A 22,315-nucleotide genomic window follows, 5' to 3' on the forward strand; every position below is an offset into this window, starting at 1 on the left:
CCACTTCAAAATCTTTACCTGTGTTATCATGGGAAGCACATTTACTACAAGAAATCTCCAAGCCTGGATCCAGGCATGATGAGAAGGCAAAGGGGGAAGCGTATCCACAGAGCCCTGCCAGTGTTTTACCACTCTGGAATGGAAGCTCTGAAAACATCTTAAACTTTGCAGGCCTACATCAGGGCAAAGGCTCCCTTTATTTTCTTCAAAAAGAGGAAATAGGAAGTAGAAATTCAGATGTAGTCACGCAAGTTTGCTCAATCCTCATAAATGGCTTTTAACAGTTCATTAAACCTCACCAACCCACACCAACACACCTACAACACATAGTGACTGTCAACCTTTGTCCATCCAAGCACCCTTGGGACTCTCCAAGGCACCAAGGTTTACAAAGCTCCAGGCTAAGAAAAGCTGAAATGTGGTATGATGCAGATGCATCAAGAAGAGTGTGGCCAGCAGGTCAAGGGAGGTTCTCCTCCCCCTCTACTCTGCCCTGGTGAGGCCTCATCTAGAGTCCTGTGTCCAGTTCTGGGCTCCCCAGCTCAAGAGGGACAGAGAACTGCTGGAGAGAGTCCAGCACAGGGCCACCAAGATGACCAGGGGACTGGAACATCTTTCATACAAGGAAAGGCTGCAGGAACTGGGGCTGTTTAGTCTGGAGAAGAGGAGACTAGGGGAGATCTTCCAACCCTACCATTCTATGATTCTATGACAACTGATTGGAAGTTGGCCAATATAACACCCATATATAAGAAAGGACAGAAGGATCACCCAGGAAATTACAGGCCTGTCAGTTTGACTTTGGTTCCTTGGAAGTTGATGGAGCAGATCACCCTAAATTACATTATTAAGCACATGCAGGACAACCAGGTGATCATGCCCAGTCAGCATAGGTTCATGAAGGGCAGGTTCTCTTTAACACACTTGATCTCCTTCTGTGACTGGGTGACCCACTTGTTGGATGAGGGAAAGGCTGCGGATGTTGCCCACCTTGACTTTAGTAAGGCATTTGACACTGTTTCCCATAGCATTCTCTTAGAGAAATTGGCTGTTCTAGGCTTGGATGGGCATACACTTTCCTGGGTGAAAAAATGGTTAGATGGTTGAGTCCAATGGGTCGTGGTCAATGGAGTTAAATACAGCTGGCAGTCAGTCACAAGTGGTGTCCCCCAGGGCTCAGTGCTGGGGCCACTCCTGTTTAACATCTTTCTTAATGATCTGGAGGAGGAGATAGAGTGCACCCTCAGTAAGTTTGCAGATGACACCAAGCTGGGTGGGAGGGTCAATCTGCTTGAGGATAAGGAAGCTCTACAGAGAGATCTGGATAGGCTGGATGGCTGGGCCAAGGACAGTGCCATGAGGTTCAACAAGGCCAAATGCTGAGTCTTGTACTTGGGCCACAACAACCCCCAGCAGCGCTACAGGCTTGGGGAAGAGTGGCTGGAAAGCTGCCAGGCAGAGAGGGATCTGGTAGTGTTGGTTGGCAGCAGCTGAACATGAGCCAACAGTGTGCCCAGGTGGCCAAGAAGGCCAATGGCATCCTGGCCTGGATCAGGAACAGCGTTGTCAGCAGGAGCAGGGAGGTGATCATTTCCCTGTACTTGGCCTTGGTGAGGCAACACCTTGAATACCGTGTCCAGTTTTGGCCCCCTCTCTGCAAGAAGGACATGGAGGTGCTGGAGAAGATCCAGAGGCAAGCTACCAAGCTAGTAAAGGGTTTGGAGCACATCCCATATGACAAATGTCTGAGGGTCTGAGGCTGTTTAGCCTGGAGAAAAGAAGGCTCAGGGGTGACATGGCTCCCTACAACTACCTGAAAGGAAGTTGTAGTGAGGTGGGGATCAGTCTGTTCCCCCTAGTGACAAGCAATAGAACAAGAGGAAACAGCCTCAAGTTGTGCCAGGGGAGGTTCAGGATGGATACGAGGAGGAATTTCTCTAGTGAAAGGATGTGAGGCATGGGAACGGGCTGCTCAGGGAGGTGGTGGAGTCACCGTTCCTGGAGGTATTTAAGAGATGGCTAGATATTGCACTTAAGGAAATGGTCTTGTGGTTGATAGGGCTGGGACAAAGGCTGGACTTGATGACCTTAAAGATCTCTTCCAGCTGAAATGATTCTATGATTCTATAAAGTTGTATTCAGTGATCTGTGGTGGTGGCACTTCAAATACTGCTTGGGACAGTGCCTTATCCAGGCAACTCACTTCCCAGAGATAAGGCAAATTTTATGAGAAGGGCTGCCACAAAGGAAAATATGAGATACAACATGTCGTAGTTAGAGGATCCCTGAAAGAAAATTGATATGAAAGCTGCAAACAGCTCCTTTGTGGCTCCCCTCCATCAGCTGTTCCCACTGAGCCTGGGCACAGCTGCAAATTCAGCCCAAAGAATTACTCAAATTAATGGCATGTAAGTGTCTTAAACAAAGCAATCTCTGTTCATGTGAAAAGCAGAGCTGTTTGGTGTGTTTCCCTCCTGTAGACAGATTTAAAGGTAGATATTGCAATTATATTTTTAGAAAGAATGCAAAATATCAGAATATGCAAAACAGGGGCAGTCAAACGCTGTACACCCTTCACCCACCGCAGACAGACAGTCTAGAACTTACGTTTAACAAAGTTTTTCTCTTGTACATTTGCAAGGCTGTCATTGACATACCTCTGAAATGAAACAGAATCAAGCGACACAATCTTAGAAGCTCACTTTTAAAAACAAAAATATTTTAAAATGGACAGAAAGCCATTGTCAGCATGGAACAAAACCTCCCATTTAGAAGTAGTGTGTGATGGCAGATCCTGTTAATACACCATCCCAAGAGCTTCTATTTGATGCAGAAGTGATTTTTTTAAAAAAGCCTTTGTTGGTGATGAGAACAATCCCAAATGCTGTAATACCGAACCATCTCATTTTCTGATGGAGAAGAGGCGACTCAAAACAAAACTACTGAGTAGGGAGTGGGCACAAGAAAATAACTGAAAAGTTACTATGTAAATACATAAATGAGAGTCAGTAGAAGACTACAGTAACCACAGAGTGGGAAAGGGAGGCACTTAGAAGAGCCACCTCAGCCAAGCCAAGCTGATTTCCTCAGGTGCCCTGACTACTGGGCAATCTCTTGAGGCCGTTTCCAAGCACGTTTACTCGAGTACTTCCCATGACATTCAGAAGGAGCCTTGTTCCCTCCAGTGTCAGCAGGGGAATCTACAGAGAGTAGATTTTGTGAGGACTCCTCACAGGCACTCAAGCTTTTAAAAGAGAAAAGGAGAAGACTGCACAGAGATCTTTCTGGGGAAATGGAAGATCACCAAAGCCCTTGAGGTCTGTAGCCTGTTGGAATACAGAGTCTGGGTTGCAGCTAGCCTTTTCTGATGCAAATGTACTTTTCTGAGGTAAGTTGACTTCCATGTGTGGTAGCTTTGTTTCTCCCATTCCACAAAAGACAAACAGGCTGACTGATGAACTGAGGATCTGGCCCTCAAATGTCAGGAAAACAGCTTCAGATCCCTTCCACAATAGGTTCTGCCTGGCACATTGGGCAGCCTGGGGAGCAAACCCCAGGAAGGAGCACTCCTTGTGCACGAGCAGGGACAGGATGAGGGGCCACAAGAACACTTTGCTAATGCAGAATAGCAGTTACGCTCCTTTTTTTTGGTGGTGTTTTTTTTTTGAATGTAAGGCTTTTTCTGATGAGATGTTGAAGAATGAATTCCCATGTGCTATGTGGGAATTAGAGGTCCTTTTGCACTTCCCACTGGAGTTAAGGCTCTGGCCTGGTGTCAAAACATCCTTTGCTCTCTGACGTGTCCTATGCCAGTGAGCTGTTTTCTGTCCTAGCGTGCTGTAAACTTCAAGGCATGTTTGGAGGTAGTCCTGCTGTTGCCACTGTAAATTCAGATGCTTTGAAATATTTTTTCATAGTGCTATTCTTTTTGTGTATTTTAACACACTGGAGAGCAAAGAGGTGCGGTCCTGAGCTTCCCCTCACCCTAGATTTACATCAATGTAAATCTCACGGGCTGTACTTTTGACCTTGATGCAGCTCAGGTCAGATACAATGTAAAGAAATTATGTGGAAGCAGTTGTGTCATGAAATGTGAAATAATTTGCATTTGAAGGAGTTATTGTTTTTCACATCCTGTGTTTCGTTCAAGTTTGTAGAATATGATTTATTTTAAAGAAAGAATTCAATAATATCTGCTCTGTAGGCAAATTGTCACCTGGGTTACCATTCATCATTTAAATTGCTGGGTAGGCCTGCTGCACTGCCACAGGCAGTGAACAATATTTGCATTGTTCTGTGTCCGCATACAAGTTAGGCTTTTAAATGTAACCTAGATATCTGTTAAACCTGGCGTTTATTTACAGCTCTGATTATACAGTGTCCAAAGACAACATTCCAGGGGGGCTGAGGCTGTAACACTTTAACAGACATTGAGCAGGGGACTTCTTGAGATGTACGAGAAGCCAGGAATTACAGGATTTAGGGCATTATTTCGTGAAAAGCTCGTTTATGTCACTTTCTTCACACCTCTCCTGTCAAAAGTAACACTCAGCACGTCCATGCTTAGATTTTACTTAGGGAGTGAGCTTGGATACAGTACAGGCATTTTGCAGACCACAGAGTGACAACTCAGCGACAGGTGGCAGCGGCCAGGCTTCGCGGTGGCACAAGACAGACAGACAGACGCTCTGGAACGAAAACAATCCAGCGCGAAGCCAGTTAGCTGGCGCTGTGCATTGCTAGAGCCAAAGGGAGAGCCGTGCCGGACACACTCTGGTCACACACGGGCAGTCGGTTGGGTGCAAAGCAGCGAGGATTCCCCGTGGGACAAACCCATGGGTGCGGCTGCAGCCCCGCCGCCGCCGCCAACCTACGCGGGTACCAACCGCCGAAAAGCGGGTGCCTGTGGCCTCCACGGGCACAAACACGGGTGTTCCGGCGGCTCCGGCTCCGGCCCCGACCCCGGCCCCGGCCCTGGCCCTGGCCCCGGCCCCGCGCCGCCGCGCCGCCGGCGGGGGCAAGGGGAACAGCGCCCCCCTGCGGCCGGGGCCGCACCCCAGTTGTCTCCCTCTTCTCCGGAGGCGCTGCCCGCAGCCAATGAGCGCGGGGCACGCCGATGACTGACAGCGGCGCTGCCCAGTGGGGGCGGCGGGAGGCGGTGCCCGCAAGCGGCCGGGCCCTGGGCTGGGGGTGGGGTCGGGTGCGTGCGCCGGATGCCGCCGGGCGCTGCCGCGGGCTGACTCCCGCCCCCGCCCCCCCCCCCCGGAGGAGGAGCCGTGGGACGCGGTGCCGCCGCCGGCCGGTGGCGCGGAAGGCTCCAGGGTAGACGAGAGGCGACCGGAGCCATGTTGGGCAGCGGGGCCAAGGCGGCCAAGCCCTCCTTCGTGTCCTACATCAGCCCAGAGGTGCGGCGCGGGTGCGGCCGTCCTGCGGGAGGCGGTGGCCGCGGCCCTTGGGGGGAAGGCGGGCGGGGAGCTGTCAGGCTGCGGCGGGCCCGGCCCTCGGGGCTGCGGGGAGCCCTCCGCGGGCCCGGCTGGGGTCTGGCGGGAGGCGCGGGGGGCCGCCGGGCCGGGCGGCAGCGCCGGGAGGGGCGGGTGGGCGTGCGGGGACGGGCGGGCTCCGGCAGCGCTGCCGTTCCGCTCACCTCGCTCTCGGGTTTCGCAGCGGCGGTTTCCGTGGGGGGCAGTGAAGAGCGCCGGTGGGACGGAGATGCAGCCGGAGTGGGGCTGGTGCCAGCCGCCGTGTGTTTTTCCGTGTGATCCCTGCAAGGTGCTGCCCCGAGAACGAGGGGGAAGCATCTTGCTGCTTCTCGAGGAAGCTTAAATAAAAGTACTTGGCGGGTCAATTTTAAACTGGTTCGTTTTTCTGGCACTTCACTGGAATTGTTTTGTGAGCAGTGGCTAGGTGTTGGACTGTCATCGTGACAGTTCAGCGTGTGAGGTGGGACTTTGCGAACCTGCTCTTCTTTACGTTTAACATCGCTCCCGACGAGTGCTCTGTCTTTGTAAACGCCCCTTTTTTCCAATCTGTTGCTGTAAAGCCCTTTCCTTAACAGCTCGATGCAGAACTCTTGGCTGTGCATATCTTTCATATTTTTCTTCCTGTTGTCCTTTCACGTATTTATTGAAACTTACATTGGCTGTTTGATTTAAGTAGCTTTAGACTGAGGTCATGTTGTTAGCAGATGGTATTAGATTGATATTGTTGTTCAGTATTCCTTCATTCTTATTCCTGGTAAACAGCTGTTTTCTAGGAAGAACAGTCTTCATGAGAACTATCCAGTTGTGGGTTGAGTTTTCTTTTCCCATCCATAGTTCTTTGTAACTATGTCAGACTGGTTCTTCTTAATTGTTCAGTTCTCTTGAGAGCTTCTTCAGGAAGAGATTTTTGTCTGTTCTGTTGATTAGTATGGAGTTTGTCACTGATAGGACCTTGGAGAATCTGCTGTTTTTATTTTTCTCTGAATCTTAAATTATGGCTTAGGTTAGCTGTGCTATTCAAAACTTAGGTCATGGATTTGTCTGAGTGAAATCTGTGAAATCTGAGTTTTAAGAACACCACTTGCTGGACTTGCTGAAAGGTACTTCACTGTTTAAACAAGCATGCTAGATGATGAAAGCTTGTGGAGAGAAACCTCCTGGCCAGTGGGAAAATAGTTAAATACACGTCGTGCAGTAAGATACCAAATAAAAAAGAGGAGTACTTTAACTTGCGTGTAACTGCAGTAATGCAACTCTTCAAATACAATCCTAATGGCTGCAGGAAGAGTAATGAAGGTATTTAATATTGGAAGATGAAACTCTTAATGGAATATACGGAAGCACGAGAGCTTGCAGTCATTCACACCTTATGTATTCTTACTGCTTTTAACCATCTCCTTTTATGTAATTGTATTTGAGAATTTCATGGGCTCTTGCAGCAGAAGCTTTGAAATACAGACCTGACTGCTGCCAGAGAATTAGTGTCTCTTTTGCTTAGTGATACAGAGGTCTGATGCTAGTGGCCAGGATAGCAAGATTAACTATTTGCTTTGTTGGGTATTGCTCTCTTTTTGACAGCCTGTGTCTGCCTTAATGGGATAGTTACACAGGAAGCTGAAGATGTTAGTGGGTTTTATGAGGATTAGAAATAAAACTTCAGAGATATGATGAAACCCGTGAAGCTATTTGGGGATCTGGAAAAGACATTGTCTAGATATCCTCAAATAAGCAGAAGTGGGGATCTCTCAAGGAACTGTGTTCTGTGTGCACCTGAGAAGAACTTTCTAAAGACAGATTTCCTGTACATGTTAATGTTCACACAGTTAAGTTTTAAAATTGGAGCTAGACTAATAAAACAGTGGAAATGCTTGAACACTCTTATATGGAACATGATTTGGTCAACTGGGAGTTTTCATCGAGATAGCAAAACTGCCGGATGCTTGGGTAAAAGTCCAGGGTAGAAGTGTTTTCAGGGTGATGCTTCTTCTGGTAGATTCTGTCAAAATACGTGGAACAGCAGTTCAGGGACTTAATGAGCTTGAAGTTACATCTAGATAGCATTTGAGTTGGTGGTGGACTTGTCAGCAAACTTATGAAGCCTGGACTTGAATCTGTTTATACTTCTGACTTGCAGCAAGGTTTTCTGTCAACCACTGTGCAATACAGAGCAATATAGCAGTGCTATGCTGTGGTCCCTCTTGCTTGCAACCTCCAGATTCTTTGGACTTGTGCACCTGGAAAGTTGTTTGAGACCTTAAGTTGCTGCTTCTAGGTTAAGGAAGCCTCACAAGAAGAGAACACAACAGATAGAGCTGAGTTTTAGCCCCAACTTGTTTAGTCCATCCTCAGATACCCAAGTGACACGCTAGGTAATGTTCAGAAAAAGAAAATGAAGTTGGTTTTAAGAAGCTTTGGCTTTTGAGTGGAGTTTTTTGTATGGGGTATTTTTTGTTTGTTTTAATATGAAAAGAAACAGGAGCTCTATTCATGTTAATATATAGCAAGATGGAAGTAAGGAGTGAACAGAAAATTATGTTTGTTAAAGGAATAGAAGAATTTTCTGCTTTGAAACCCCAGAATGTCTGGAAAAGCAAAGTTTTTGATGTCTGACTAAATATAACCTAGATATGCTCTGCTATACAGAATCGCAGATCAATCAATGGTCTGTTGAGAGCAAGGCCGTAGGATGTTGATATTAATGACACACTTCCCTTCAGGACAGACTTGGCTACCCTGCAGGAAGTGGGGCGAATACTAGGGTATAGAGGCAATGTTTTGACATGTTTGATCATGGACTAGGAGTATTTGTTTATGGAGACACAGAAACAAGAACCGGTGAATTACTTCATGATTTCTAACTCTTAATATTTCAAAAGTGAAAGCATTTTCAAGACTACCAAGTGGGTTCATACATTGCTTAAGAAAAAAATCTTAATTTGAACAAAAATCTGGATATTGAACTTAATTTGAAGCCTGTTGTTACTTTTTGTGGGGGCATTCTTAAAAGTTAAACCCTTCATTTTTATTTTTTTCTGGTATTAGTTCTTTTATCAGCTTTTGTATCAGAGTTCGTTCTGCTTCATGCTGCTTGTCCCTGAAATCTGGAGTATACCTCAGGCTGCTGAGCTGACTTTCCTACCTCTTACTCTTTGTCTCTCAAATTGTATGCTGCTGTTAGCTCATTACCACTATGAATACTTACAGCTTGTAAATCTTAGTACAATATTCTGTGTTCTGTAATAACTGCTTTGAAAACAGTGTGTCATTCCTTCTAAACTGGAACAGTGGCACCAAAGGGTGGTATAAGGAACAGGAGTTAGCAAAGTGGACAGCTGGGCTCTGGATTGACATGGGAGAAGCTGTGTGTTGAAGTCAGAGGAGATGGACAGGACAATGTAAGGAAGGAGGAGAGGGTAAAAGATGAAACGGACATGGAAAACATGTGCTATGATCTAATGGACTGTTGGATAATGGAACCATGAAAGGAAGGAAAACAAGCACTTAAGAGATTATTTTCAGCACTGCTATTAAAGTGTAGAAAGCGTCTCCACTGGATTCTGTGGCACACAATATGGGATTATTCTTGTTTGAGCAAGAAGTAGTCTTTCAGAAAATAACAAGTACATATTGTGGTTTGTTTCTGACTGTAAAGTATATGCGAAGCATGCGCACAGGTATTTCCTCTTTTGCATGAAATTCCAGTGGAATGTTTAGACAAAATGTTGATGTATTTTACTCTGGAATACTGTGTTGACTTGTTGGAGCACCACAATTAACTTGCACGTATTTCAGTATATAGCTTGGCTTTTGCAACTGATAAATGTATAGTTAAGAAAGCTGTCTCAGCCATCTTTTAGTCCTTTAATGAAGCATAAGTAAACAAACAAATCTGTATTCACGGCAGACCTCACCATGATGTAGACCTTGGCTGTGCAGAGATTACTTGTGGATAACTATATAACAACATTGAAATATCCTGTTCTCACAGCACTACTATTTGCTGTCAGCCTTGAAAGAATGTGTGTTTCATTCAGTTGCAGCCTGTAATTTGGATCAGCAGACTATGCATAGTCTGTCTACCGAGAGCCACAAGCAACATCCAGTATCAATAGGCCTAAACATATATTTTGCATAAGCAATTAAAAAAAAACCATTAGATTCTCTGACATCTGGATTCTGGCATGCAGGAAATGTTTTCACTTTTTACTCACTTTCAGTCCACAGTTGCTTACCTCCTGTACAGCAGGAGGTGAGGAGTTGCTCTCAGTTGTGAGAAGGCTCAAGAACAAAGATCTGGAGTCTTTTGGGCTCCCTCTTCTGCCTTAACTGTTAGGACCCTGTAATAAAGCATTGCTGCTACTTGGTCTTGCTGCCTTAAACTTGATGTTGTCTCGTCTGTGGTGATTCTTTTATTCTTCAGCACTTCAGGAAGTCACATCTCCCCAGACAGACTAGAAGATTACATTTTAGCCCCTTTAAATACATTTTAGGGGAAAAGATGAATGTAATTTTTGGGTATTACAAACTCTGCAGTTGTTCCCTATATTGGAATAGAAAAACAAGTAGTGAGCCCTTCCTTAAGAAAACCAGTTTCTTTCTTGTCTTGTCTCCCCACCAGGAGTGATGGGTTATGAATAAGGATTGTGTGATGTGTCAGCCTGCCCTTTTGGTATGACTTGGTACTCTGTACTACTATAATTGATAGTTATGGAGTGTTGCTGTATTGTCTATCACTGATAGTCTGGAAAAAGGAATGTAACACAAGGTGTAAGTGCATAGGTGAGAAACATCTCTGAGAAAGAAGTTTCTAAAACCTTCAGCATAAGTGAGGTCTTTGTTTCTGTCATTTCCAAGGAAATCCAAAGTTAATTTTCCTCATTTGCATGGTGCCCTATGGGTATCTGCTTTTTAGCTGTTGTAGGGTTTCCTGTGTTGTATCTTGGTATGAGTAAGAAGTGGCAAGATGCTGCTTGGGGCGCTCAGAACAGGGAAGCTACATACAAAGAAGTATCAATCTAGAGGCTCGTGTGAGGCTTTCAGTGGTCATATATGGAAAGTGCTTGCATGCTTAACTTCAGCAAATGGTTAGAGGGTGAAGTTTACTGGGTTATGTGTGGAATTAGTAGCTGATGGAAAGGCGCACACTTATACGGCTTCCCTTTCTTTTGTTTCTGTGCTCATCTGACCTGTTGATGAGCCAATTGTGCTAACAATAGGCAGCAACAACAAAACCAATTGTAGCACAAACTTTCCAGCTGATGGTATAAACCAAATTACCTCACCATGTAGTCAGACAAACCAAGGGATGAAAGAGGTGGGTGGGTGATTAAAGGGATGATGAGGAGCATGTGTTTTAGCCTTGTAAGTTAGTCCCAAGATCCATCAGAAAAATGAAACAGAGTGGAGATGTTAGCTAAACTTAGGGGTTCCTGCCTAACTTGCACTGACTCGCAGCTTTTCTTCATAAAAATCCTTGCCTTCTCTCTTAAAAGAGCAAATACAAAATATGACATTAGTAGATTTTAATGTATTTTACTATCCTCCCTTGGAAGTGCAGAAGCATGGATCCTTCAGCAGCGTTTGTGACTTGCATTATAGCTAATGTATATGTATGAAAACTGTCTTTCAATTATGATTATGAGAATATAAATGTTGTCTTTCAAGTGGAACTTTTCTGGAGGCTCACTCTTGGAAGCTGCCGTATGCTACCGGAATTCTACCTGTAGCAAGCACTTCAATATCTGTGGGGTTTTGTCAAGAGAAAGTGAAACTGGGTTTTACATGCTGATCTTCACGTTTGCTGAAGGTCTCTATTCTGCTGTGACACTATTTAATTAAAGTTCTAATTCCTTTCGAAAGATAACCAATTTAACTTGTAACCAAAACCCAAACCAATGGCAGAAGTTATTTGCCTCTGATACCTATTATAAAGGCTTCAGTGCATTTTAACAAAGGGATGTAACCTCCAAGAACTTCTTTGGGATCAGTTTTGTGTTGGGTTTGTTTTTTTGCTCAGGTCTTTTCTGCCAACACTAGCACAAACAAGTACTCATGGCAGTTAAGTACGAACATTCAGGCAGTGTGTATTCATAAACAGTAGTTATTACATGCCTGATGATATTTCCCAAAGTAAAAGTTACTGGAAAAACACCTAGTTAGTATACTGCATTACTGTTCTGTAGCCATGATTGTTGGCATATAGTCTGTGAGCAAACAGTGTTGCATTTAGTTGCACACAAATAGTGATAGGAAAAAGCATAGCTTTAAAGGCACTACTAAATGCAAAATTAAGCTTGGAGCTACCAGTGGTGGAAGAGACAGTGTTGGGGAAAACATGTATGCATTTTTCCTCTGAATGCAGCACTATTCAGCTTGAGCCATGTTTGCACAAGAACTTGTTCAGTTGACAAGTGTGAAGTTTGAATTTAGGTGTACATCATTCACACTTAGAAGCCAAAGGCAGCAAATTGACTTTTGTTTTCTGCATTAGCTGCCAATTGTAGTTAGCAATTTCTTCACACCACCACCACTTTCATTTTATAACCTTTGCCTCATTTCAACCTGCCTTGAACATCTCCACTGTTCTCTTAACATGGTTTCCTGATGGTTTTAGTTTTGAGAGCAAGTGTTTATATGAATGGCAAAGGGGAATTACTTTTCTGCACTTAAGGGCTTTTGTTTCTCAGTCTTTAAGCCAGCATAACTGTTGTTACTTAGGTCTCCTTTTTGATTGCTTGCCTTGATTTGCAATATCTGACTGTGAATGATGACAAACTAAAATTAGCTTGCTTACTGCAGTGGCCCCTGGGGGGTTTCCAGTTAACTATTAGTTTTCCAGAAGGACTCCAAAGCGTGACTTGGAGGAGGAAGTTCCGAGCAGGAAGGGTGTAGCACGTCCTCTTAGTTTAATAGTCTTTAAGCAGACTTTGGCCCTCTCAAGTAAGTGATACTGAGAATATAATAGGTTTGTTTTACGCAATTTAAGTCCAAACTAAAGGATATCCTGTAACTAGTTTTTACCTCTGGGCTCTTGAGATTCTGAAATCACCTTAAGTCTTGGTGGTGCTGATTAAGTAACTTTCATACTTTGATTGCAATAATACATGTAAAGAAAATCAGAAACAAGATAAATGTTGAAGCTTGAAAAGCTCTGGAGAGTACATTATAAACAAATATTAAGTCACGCAAGGAAAAGATTATGAATTAACTCTGGGAGATAATGTAATAATAAATTTATGCTTATCCTTTTATATGTGCTGGAGGAACTTTAAAAGCATTGGTAATGCTTCTGATTGTTACTTTTGTGAGTTTCCTTTTTTGTGTCCACAACTGCATGTAACTGACACTGTGTGCATCAAACCACTGACAATCATTTAGCTAGCAGACTACTGACTCTTAGCGGAAAGAGCTCATTGCAAACTTACTCTCCTTAATTTAGAAAGTTTCTTCCTTAATGTTAATGTGCCTGTTTGCTAGAATGTGAGGAATTTAAGAGGGGGGTTGCAGTCATTTACAGCGTATGCTGAAGGTGTGGTCTTTGCAAAGTAATAGTTACTCTTTTGTTCTTTAGGAAATACACATAAAGGAACCCATAGAAAAAGAAGTAAATCCTCGCTTATTACCAGGTAACTATTGTATATTGTGTTATTAGAATTCATCAATAAAAAGTTAATAGTGTAAGCAGTATTTAAATAGTCCCATGTCTGCAGCAAACGTGGAACATCAGTGTCCCAAGCAATAAAATGCAGGGTGTAACAACCCATATGAGTTGAAATGTTTAAAGTAGCTGTATCTTCATGGGTTGTTGAAGAAATGTCAGGTTTTGTGGAGTACAGTATCTTCAGGTAAGCTGCATGTGGAAAACTCTGTACTTCAGTTTGTCCTGTTTCTTAAAGTTGAAAGGTTTTTTGTTTGTTTGGGAACAGAAGACCAAGAACTAGTGGAAACCTACTTTCTAGTTGCTTTTTTTCTGTGCGTTATTTAGGCTTTTTGATGCCTCGCTCACTGTAACAATTTTTTTTAAATTTACTTTTTATTTTTTTTCCCCAAACCCTTCCCAAGGTCAGGAAAAGATGTTAGTAAGATAAAATGTAAGTAAAAGCTTAGAACAAACTAGTATTTTTCTGTTGGGTGTTCTGCACATAAGATTCTTAAATTTAATGTTCAGTTTGTGCTGACTTTAAGATTAGAACTTAACTGACCATTATTTATGCAAACTTGTGTTTGAGAACTTTAAGATAGCTCAAGGACTTGTACAATAAGCAACATCTCCAGTCAAAGCTATGAAACTATGATGAACTTGGTAATAGTCAACTCAAATGTTTCAGCATTTGTAGAGTTTAGCAGTAAACTGGAACAGTTGAACTTGTTTATTTACTGTATGAACTATTCTTCAGTGGGGTTTAGGATTTTTTGTGTGTGTGCTTGTATAATTGCTCTTTGCAACTCCACACATTGTTCTCCTTTGACTTAGAGTAGGCCATGATGCAGATACCTCTGGTTACAGAACTCCTAAATGTGTGAAGCTGAACAGTGTTCAGTCCATCTTGAGTAATGTTAATAACCTGAAAGGCTCTCACAATGTACTGATTCCAGGAGCTGCCTCTCAGTCTTTTTGTATAACAGGGATGAAATATCTTCAGGCATAAAGTTACAAGAAACTGCCAGGAAGTGAATGCTAACTTTGAGATAACAGTTGGAATAATGAAATTATCAATGTCTGCTATGTTGCAAGTTATTGTTTATTTTATACAGGTGAACTGCTGCTTTGTGAGGCAAGCACAGTGTACAAGTATATCCAAGAAGATGGGTCGAATCGTGGCACTTGTGGGAAACTTGTGTGCACAAACTTCAAGATTGCTTTCCTTGACGATGATTCTGCTTCAGATGATAATGTAGGAAGACAAATCTTCTAGTTATGACCAAACAGGCTCTGAGGATTCAGTATCTTTCCGTTATATAAGGGTACAAAATGAATATAGATTTACACAAATATTTTAGTAGGTGCAGGCTAATTTTAATCAGCATCTGCTTGATCTGTGCAGATACTTCCTCAAGCTGTGATGACTAAATAAACACAGTGCAAGACTTTATGTGGACACTTACATTAGATGTGGTTTAAAAGTCTTTATATCATATGAGTTGGTAATTTTGTGAAGCTTAAAAGAATGAATTGTTTTGAGAATTAAATCATCAGTTTGTTTAATCCTGATTTCTGACTGCTTATCTAGTAGCAATTGCAAAAGTGTGAGCGTCAAATGTACTTCTAATGTTTTATAACATCTGTCTGAATTGACTTTGGGCTACATCTGTAGAACCATTTCAGGGCTGCACAGGACTAGGTAAGCTAATGCTCAGTGGAAATGCTCTACATAAAGTTAAGAATGATTCTATTTAAAGTCAGCTGTTGACTGCAAAGATTTAACAGCCTGATGCTGTTGAGCTGGCAAACATTAAAAAGGCTAAAAAGTCCCCAAATCTTAGCAATTAGTTAAGTCTGGTTCAGCTGTTCAAATTGAGCTGTCAAAGGGGAGTGGTAATTACACATTTGATGTGAAACAGTCTGGTCTGTTTAGGTGGTAAAAGTGAAGGAGAACCTATTGTATGGTTTTTGAGTGCAAGTTGATCCTGATGGTGAAGTAAGAATGGGAAGGATCTGATTTGACATCTGTTGATTGTAGTTGGAAGTGTCTTGGGGTAAAATTTCAGGGAGTTTAAATGTTAAACTAAGGGTTCTGCAGCCAAAACCAGATTTTTGGACCTCCTGGAATTAATTGGGTCAAAGCTGCAATGCTCTTTCCACAGATAACATGAGATTTATACTAATGTCATTAATGACCATGCTAATTTCTGTTCCATGACTAACTCCATGTTTTGAGTTTATAGCATGCCACCTCAACTATATTTCTCTTAACAAAATTTCAGTATTAGCCACCTGATTTAGAGTACTGCAGACCTGGAAAAAAAACTGAATGGAGTTAACTGTTCACAGCAATCTCTGTGTAAAATGTAGCTTGATGATATAGTGTACATCAAGATTCTGGTAACAGTATTTAACACAATGTTTAATTGCAGCACCACTCAATTATAATTCTAAACTCTGGAATCATGGAATGATAAGTGTGAAGGGAGCCCCAAATCACTTTAAGTATGGCAAAACAGTAGATTAGAGATTGTTTTCATTTTAGGCAGTGATAAATCTGGCTGTTATGTTGGAATATTCCTGAGATAGTTGTTCTTGTTAGAGACATTCTGTTTCCTGCCAGGTTCCCATAGCAAGGAAACTTGTCATAAAAGGACTTGGATTACATCAAGTTACTGTATTTCCTGTTTACTGCAATGCTTCTAGTTTGAAAATTGAGTCTCAATAGAAATGCTACCCATATTTCAAGTGTGACTAAGACTTAAATAAACTGGATCTGCAGTTTATGAACTATGTCTGTGTAACCTGAAGTTGTCTGTGTTTTAATAATTCTTTTCCAATGTTCTATCTCACACAGCTTATAAGAAGTAATGCTGATACTAAAATATGCCCTCAATGAGTCCTTTGCTTGTGAGATGGTATTTCTGTCTAGTTGTGTGACATTGCTAAGATATTTTTCTTTTTGTGTTCTAGGAGCCACAATTTAAGAATAAGATTGTAGGAGAAAATGACATAACCCTGCAATGTGTAGATCAAATCTATGGAGGTATGTCAGCTTTCTCGTCTTGCTCTAACATACCTCACACTTCAAAGTTTCTTACAGTGCTGGCCCTCTTTGTACAAATACAGGCTAATAACAGGAAACTAGGTCTGAGTAGTTGAGGAAAAACAGCTGCAGTTATATTTAATGATGAAATGACAGAGAAGATATCTGTCAGAACCTAGTCTTGTCCAATGCTGCATTTTGATTCATTATCTTGTTGGAACAGACGAAATAATTCCTTTAAAAGGACATGATTCAAAGCAGAGAAGAGTGTGCTGTGAATAGTCTCTGATTAAGATTGATGCATGGGGATCTTTCAATGCATCAACTGTTTCTCTAGATAGGGAGGTGTTCATTTGAGGAATAGTAATTCAGAACAGTACAGGTACCAAATTCCTAAACAATACCTTTTGTTTGGCTGTAAGAACTTGTTTTTATGAGATTCACAATGTCTTCAAAGTATCAAAGGAGACAGAAAACAGTATTTTAACTTGCAAGTAATTCTATAGGTGTTTTGCAGCAGGAGTTACAGATATGCTCATGTTGCTAAAAACGGTGAAATGTAATGAGGGCTGGTAATTTGTAAGAAGTAGGGGAGGCTGTGTGGAGAAGCATGGACTCAGACTAGCGTTACAGTATTCAGAGTGTTTGTGAATAGTGATAGGGATTCGTGAAGGAGCAGACTAGTGGCAGGCTAGTGGAAGCTGATAATGAGACACTAATACAATGGCCTCTCTGGCAGCACTTGAAGTTGTGAAATTATACTTTCTCAAACAGAAGTGAACGAAGATCTCTCTTGGAAACTTTATGGTAGTTTGAAAAAAGGTTTGGTTGTTTGGTTTTTTTTTAGGAACTTGGAATTCTCTCAGTTGTTTGTGGACTTGCCTTTGGGCAAAACTACTAGATTGTGTCTTTATGCATCTCAGAACTTTAAACCTACTATGCAGTCAGAATGCGAACAGAAGAAATCACTGAGCAGCTGGCTTGCTGCAAGTTGGTTTCTACCTTGCTGGAAGTAGTTTGAATGGGTTTTAAAAAAAGTAAGTTAGCATATTAGCACAAGAGCTTGCCAGTCTCTGTGGTGGGATCGTTGCTTTGACTTGCTGAAACTTGCACTTGAATTAGTTTCTTGAATTTTGAAAAGTCAAGCAAGGATAGCTTTATCAACTGATGGCAAGGTTCCTTTTTACTATTTACATAGACTTTTTAATTTTGCAGTTTATGATGAGAAAAAGAAACTTCTAACTGGACAACTGAGAAAATACCCAGAGAAGCTCATTATCTACTGTAAAGACCTTAGAGTATTTAATTTCTGCTTGAGATACACAAAAGAAGAGGAAGTGAAAAGGGTAAGTATGGTAACTTAACTAGTTTTTTCTTCTTTAAGCTTAGCATTGGCTGATTAGTTGTGGGGATGAAGGTAGAATGAAATGCACCCTAAGAGATCCCTTACACTTGAAGTGTTTTCTGGTCAGTCCCAGTTGGGAGAGAAGGTGAAAGATTTTGATTTCTAGCTAACCTTACTCATTAAACATTGTTATGTATAGCAATTAAAAATACCAGATGCTCTGACTCTTTGAAGAAAATTAGAACGTTAGGGTACTATATGAAATTAGCTTCAGCTCAGGCAAACTTGTTCTGTCTGTTGCAATTTTACTACATTTTAGACTTCAGCCTTTTTCATATGGATGCAGTTACTTTCCTGACACCTTGAGTTGTTTTAAAGATTAATCTAACCTCCAAAATAGGAATCTGTTACCTTTATTTTGATAAGAGTAAGCTGAATGGTTGTAATACTTGTCATAAAGCCAAGTAGGTGTTGCATCCTGCAGACATAGGCTTTCTAAAAACATTTTTCAGCTGTTGGGGATAGAACCTATTGAAAGATTTTGTTTAAAACCTGGGGCTTGTAAAAAGAATCACTGGGTTTGTTTGTTGGGTTTTTTTAGGGTTTTTTTTTTTGCACTGACAGCCTCAGTCTGTGTTTGGGTGTTAATTTTTGGTCCTTTCTAGATCGTCAGTGGTATAGTTCATCACAGCCAGACCCCTAAGCTGCTTAAACGCTTGTTTCTGTTCTCTTATGCATCAGCTGCTCCAAACAACACAGGTAAATGTTTTTCTATTTTTGATTTCTATTTGTTGCATACCAGTAGTTCCTTAAGCAGTCTGAGACAGTAGCTGAGTTTGTGCTTAGCTTATGACTCTGCCTGCTGGCAGATAGCCTCAGAAAATTACTTTTTCCTCTTGTTATACATTGTTAGCTTGTTGCTAAATATCTCTAAATTGTCTACTATTGGCTTTTGTGTCCTTCAGTTGTGCAGAAATTTTCCAAGCGAGAGCAGCATGATTAGATTGAAAACTTACTGTGATCAGTATGTGAAAATGCTTTTCATGTGTTTCTGACTAGAGTGCTTTCATCTAGACAGTATTTTGCATATTTTGTCAATGTGTTTTTTCTGTACTGTTGCAGTGAACCAAACTTCCTGTTCTTAATTCTTAAATTATTATTTTTTCAGTGGCATCTGACAAAGTATTTCCCTTTTTGCTCTTATTTGCAAGCGATCTGCTTCTCCCAGGCAACTACAAAAAAACCCCATAGGTTTGCATAGCAAGACTCAAATAGACTTTTGACTTCCTCTTAGAGCTAACTTCTTACATAATTTTACATAATCAAACTTGTCTGATTAATACAGTAAGCTGCAAAATTCAAGATAGCAAGTTTCATAGTTCAGACTTCAACTGAAGTAATAGCACTATTTTGAATTAGGAGCCTGATTTTCAGGCACTAGGAATGCCTATTCCTTTCACAGGGCGAACTTTTGATGTACCCAAGTAATTAATCAGATACTTACCAAAATATGTCAAGGAATTACAGAGTCACCAAGGTTAGAAGAAACTTCTAGAGGTCATCTAGTCATGTCCTGTGGTTATTATGCAAGATCTCAGGCTAAACCTGCTGTTCTAACTGTTGCTGAGGTGGCTAAACAGTTCTCTGCTGAAATGATTGAGACTGAACTGCTGGAATCAATTTTTTGCTCTTACCAAGTGCCTGAAATGTTCTATTTAGTATAAAATTCCTAGCCATGACAAAAGTATGCAATGCAATGAAAGAATGAAATGTAATATATGAATTGCAGAAAGGCTTTAGATATGGTTTTGAGTTCTGCATTTAAGCCAGTCAGCTGCACTAGTGTACAGTGGTATTTGCTGCACAATATCCTGGATTTTAGACCACATATGAGAACAGCCTCAACTATTTGAAAGTTCCATGAGAATGGGTTAGTAGGAGAAACTATTCCTGAATGTATTAGTTAGAGCAGTATTTGACAGAAGATACATTAAAGATCTATAGAAGCAGTGTAGTGTACAAAGACATTTTATCTTTGACTTGAGGCTTTCTGTATATAAGAAGTCTTGCTTACCTTAAGGAAAACTTAAAACTTGATTTAGCAATACTTTCATGTTAGAGTTCCTGGTAGTCAGCAAAGTTATCATCATTGGTGTCTGACAGATGGAAGAAACCAAACTGTGATGTTTGATACTCTTGAAGATTGGCGTGGTGAGTTGGAGCGGACCAAAGGGAATGCGAAATACAAAGCAGTCACTACGAATGAGGGCTACAGAGTGTCTGAAAAGTAAGCTTGCCTTGATTAATAGTGAGCTTTGGATATCCATCTTACTAAGATTTGCAAAAATCTGTGCTACATTTGTTGAGCATTATAGAGTTGTTTTATGGGTTTTTTGGATCTGGTTTTTATTTTAATTTATGGGATACTTGGATTTGAGACCTAAGGAGGTCATCTTACACAACCCCTGGTCAAGCAGGGTTAACTTCAACATTAGGTGAGCCTACTCAAGACCTCGGTCAGTCAAGCTTTGAATATCTCTAGGAGTAGAGAATACTACTTTGAAATGAAACAGAAAATACATAGTTCTGGTCCCTACAGTTCTGTCATACTGATAAGGATGACATTTTCTCATTCCTCTGACTTTACTCAGGTAAAATTTCAAGTTACATACACTTGTAATCTTCTGTTGTTTTAGTTGGGAGGCTGCAAGGGGAAAGAGTAGCTGGTTTAAAATGTGCTGATGTAAATTAAGCTGCATTGCCATTAGTGGAAGATTGGAGATGTATATACTTCTACCAACTTAGCTAAGTAGTGTTTGTCAGTGAACCTTTTAGGTGTTGTGTACTACTATTGTTTAATAGTCAGATGCTGAAGGGTTTCACAAACTTTGGAAGCAAATACTATTTTTCAAAGAAGTCTTAACTGTTTTTTCTATTACTGTCTTGAGAGACCCAAGCAGAGGTTAAGTACTTATTTTGTTGCTTCTGTAGGCCTTGAATGTAAATAGTGTTGGCTGATCCTGGAAATTCATGGTATCTTAAAGGTTATTCTTCAACCGTGCTGTGAACTGCTTACAAGGCATCAAAGCAGAACTAGTTATCTAGTACTACAAAGGTATCTTTCGAAACATTGAGGAATGAGAGAACCAAGGCAGTCTGAGATGTTACAATTAAATGTAGGACTTAATTGCAGCCTTGGAAAGGTGGGGGCATGTTGCAGTGAAAATAATGAAGAGCTCAAGATTGGAAGAAAATTTCTTATCCAGCTGAAAATAAAGCGAGAGTGCCGAGGACAACAGAATTATCTAGTAGGAAAGACTGTAGTAGCAGTAACAGTGAATATATAATTAGCATGTGGGCTAAAACACCATCATTAGAAAGAGCTTGGAGATTATTCTTTGTTCAGCTTTTAAATGCAAGAAACTGGTTTTTTGTTATCTTAGGCTGCCTTTGTATTTTGTTGTTCCCATATGCGTTTCTGAAGAGAGTATCTTGAAGTATGAAGGCAAAGGCATTCCTGTAAGTATATATGCGTGGCTGAGGGTAAGCAGTCTTACTAAGAGAACAAAACTTCAATAAGCATTTCAGATGTTACTGCATGTTATTTTCAGAACTTGTTTTTAACAGCTCACACGTATACCTAGTTTTCTTATAGAAGGGGAAATATATGTTGGAAGAAGTGCTGAAAATATTCTCTATTCCTCTAAACAGTGTAAAGCAAAATATATATGTAGTGTTCATAGCCCCCATTTACTTAAATCAGATATCTAATGTCCTATAGTCTGCTTATACCACTAGTCTGTTTATTCATCAGCCTGTTTTTCATGAGATGGTACTGACTGGCATCTAGCTGGGGCAGGATGTAGGGCTTGAAATACTATTTGGATATTGAGGTGAAGATGGTACATATACAAGTATAGCTGAATACCTGCAGTTATCTGGCTTGGGTGCTGGTAAGTTGTATGGCTGTGATGATGCAGCATTTGTACAAAGCAAGCAGCCTAACTGAAAAACTAGTTGGACCAGTCTCAACAGAAAACAAAGTTAAATACAGAGCTTTGTGCCCTGTAGCAAGGTGGCTTTGGCTTTCCACTTCATACCAGAGTTTAAGAACCAATAAGACAGAGTAGATAGAAACAAAGAGTAAAGTAAAGGAAGTCTTATGAGTTGCTGCACATCAATCAAATTTGCCAAGAAAAACCGTGTTCCCTTCATGCTCTTGAATTAATTGTTCAAGTCCTGTACTGTCGTGCCTAGTTTGTCCTTTGGAATAGTAAAGTTCAAAATCCCACTGTCTATGTGGAAATATTAAACAGTACTTGTCGTAATATAGACTCTTGAGAGACACCACTCGTCACTAATCTCCATCTGGACATTGACCAGTTGATCACTACTCTCTGGATGCAATCATCCAGCCACTTCCTTATCTACTGAATAGTACACCCATCAAATCCATCTGTCTCCAGTTTAGAGAGAAGGAATTTGTTCAGAAGCACGTCAAAGGCCTTACAGAAGTCCAGATAGATGACATGTTCACTTGTCTACTTTTTAGAGGCCTTGTAGAACCCTTCTATTTCCAAATTATTTTCGGAAGCTAGTGTTAAAAGAACTTGACCATATGAAGTTGATTTGAGACATCAGTGAAAGGACAATAGTTATTCTTGATGATTATGAGGTTTCTGCATCTTTGAGTTGTACCTCTGGGCTACTACAAATTGGTAGCAGAGCTTTTAACTTCCTGGTTTGATTTGTGTCATATTCTTGAGGAAAACTCTTCTAACTCACTTTTCAAGTGAGTTTAC

General features: G+C 41.2%; 1 protein-coding gene across 2 annotated transcripts in view; it reads left to right on the forward strand.

Annotated features, from left to right (window-relative positions):
- The first annotated feature begins 5,271 nt into the window (after positions 1 to 5,271).
- Positions 5,272 to 22,315, forward strand: part of MTMR12 (myotubularin related protein 12) — a 34,419-nt gene continuing 17,375 nt past the window's right edge. Inside the window, exons 1-8 of one of the 2 annotated variants that reach the window (XM_062018576.1) lie at positions 5,272 to 5,405; positions 13,051 to 13,105; positions 14,235 to 14,374; positions 16,096 to 16,168; positions 17,384 to 17,514; positions 18,179 to 18,272; positions 19,677 to 19,800; positions 20,957 to 21,032. In XM_062018576.1, the coding sequence (XP_061874560.1) occupies positions 5,346 to 5,405; positions 13,051 to 13,105; positions 14,235 to 14,374; positions 16,096 to 16,168; positions 17,384 to 17,514; positions 18,179 to 18,272; positions 19,677 to 19,800; positions 20,957 to 21,032 (753 nt within the window). In that variant the 5' untranslated portion in view covers positions 5,272 to 5,345. The remainder of the gene's footprint in view (positions 5,406 to 13,050; positions 13,106 to 14,234; positions 14,375 to 16,095; positions 16,169 to 17,383; positions 17,515 to 18,178; positions 18,273 to 19,676; positions 19,801 to 20,956; positions 21,033 to 22,315) is intronic. The other variant, XM_062018577.1, reaches the window with a different exon arrangement.

The sequence above is a fragment of the Colius striatus genome, chromosome Z (genome assembly GCF_028858725.1).
Source record: "Colius striatus isolate bColStr4 chromosome Z, bColStr4.1.hap1, whole genome shotgun sequence".
In the NCBI taxonomy this organism is placed as follows: Eukaryota; Metazoa; Chordata; class Aves; order Coliiformes; family Coliidae; genus Colius; species Colius striatus.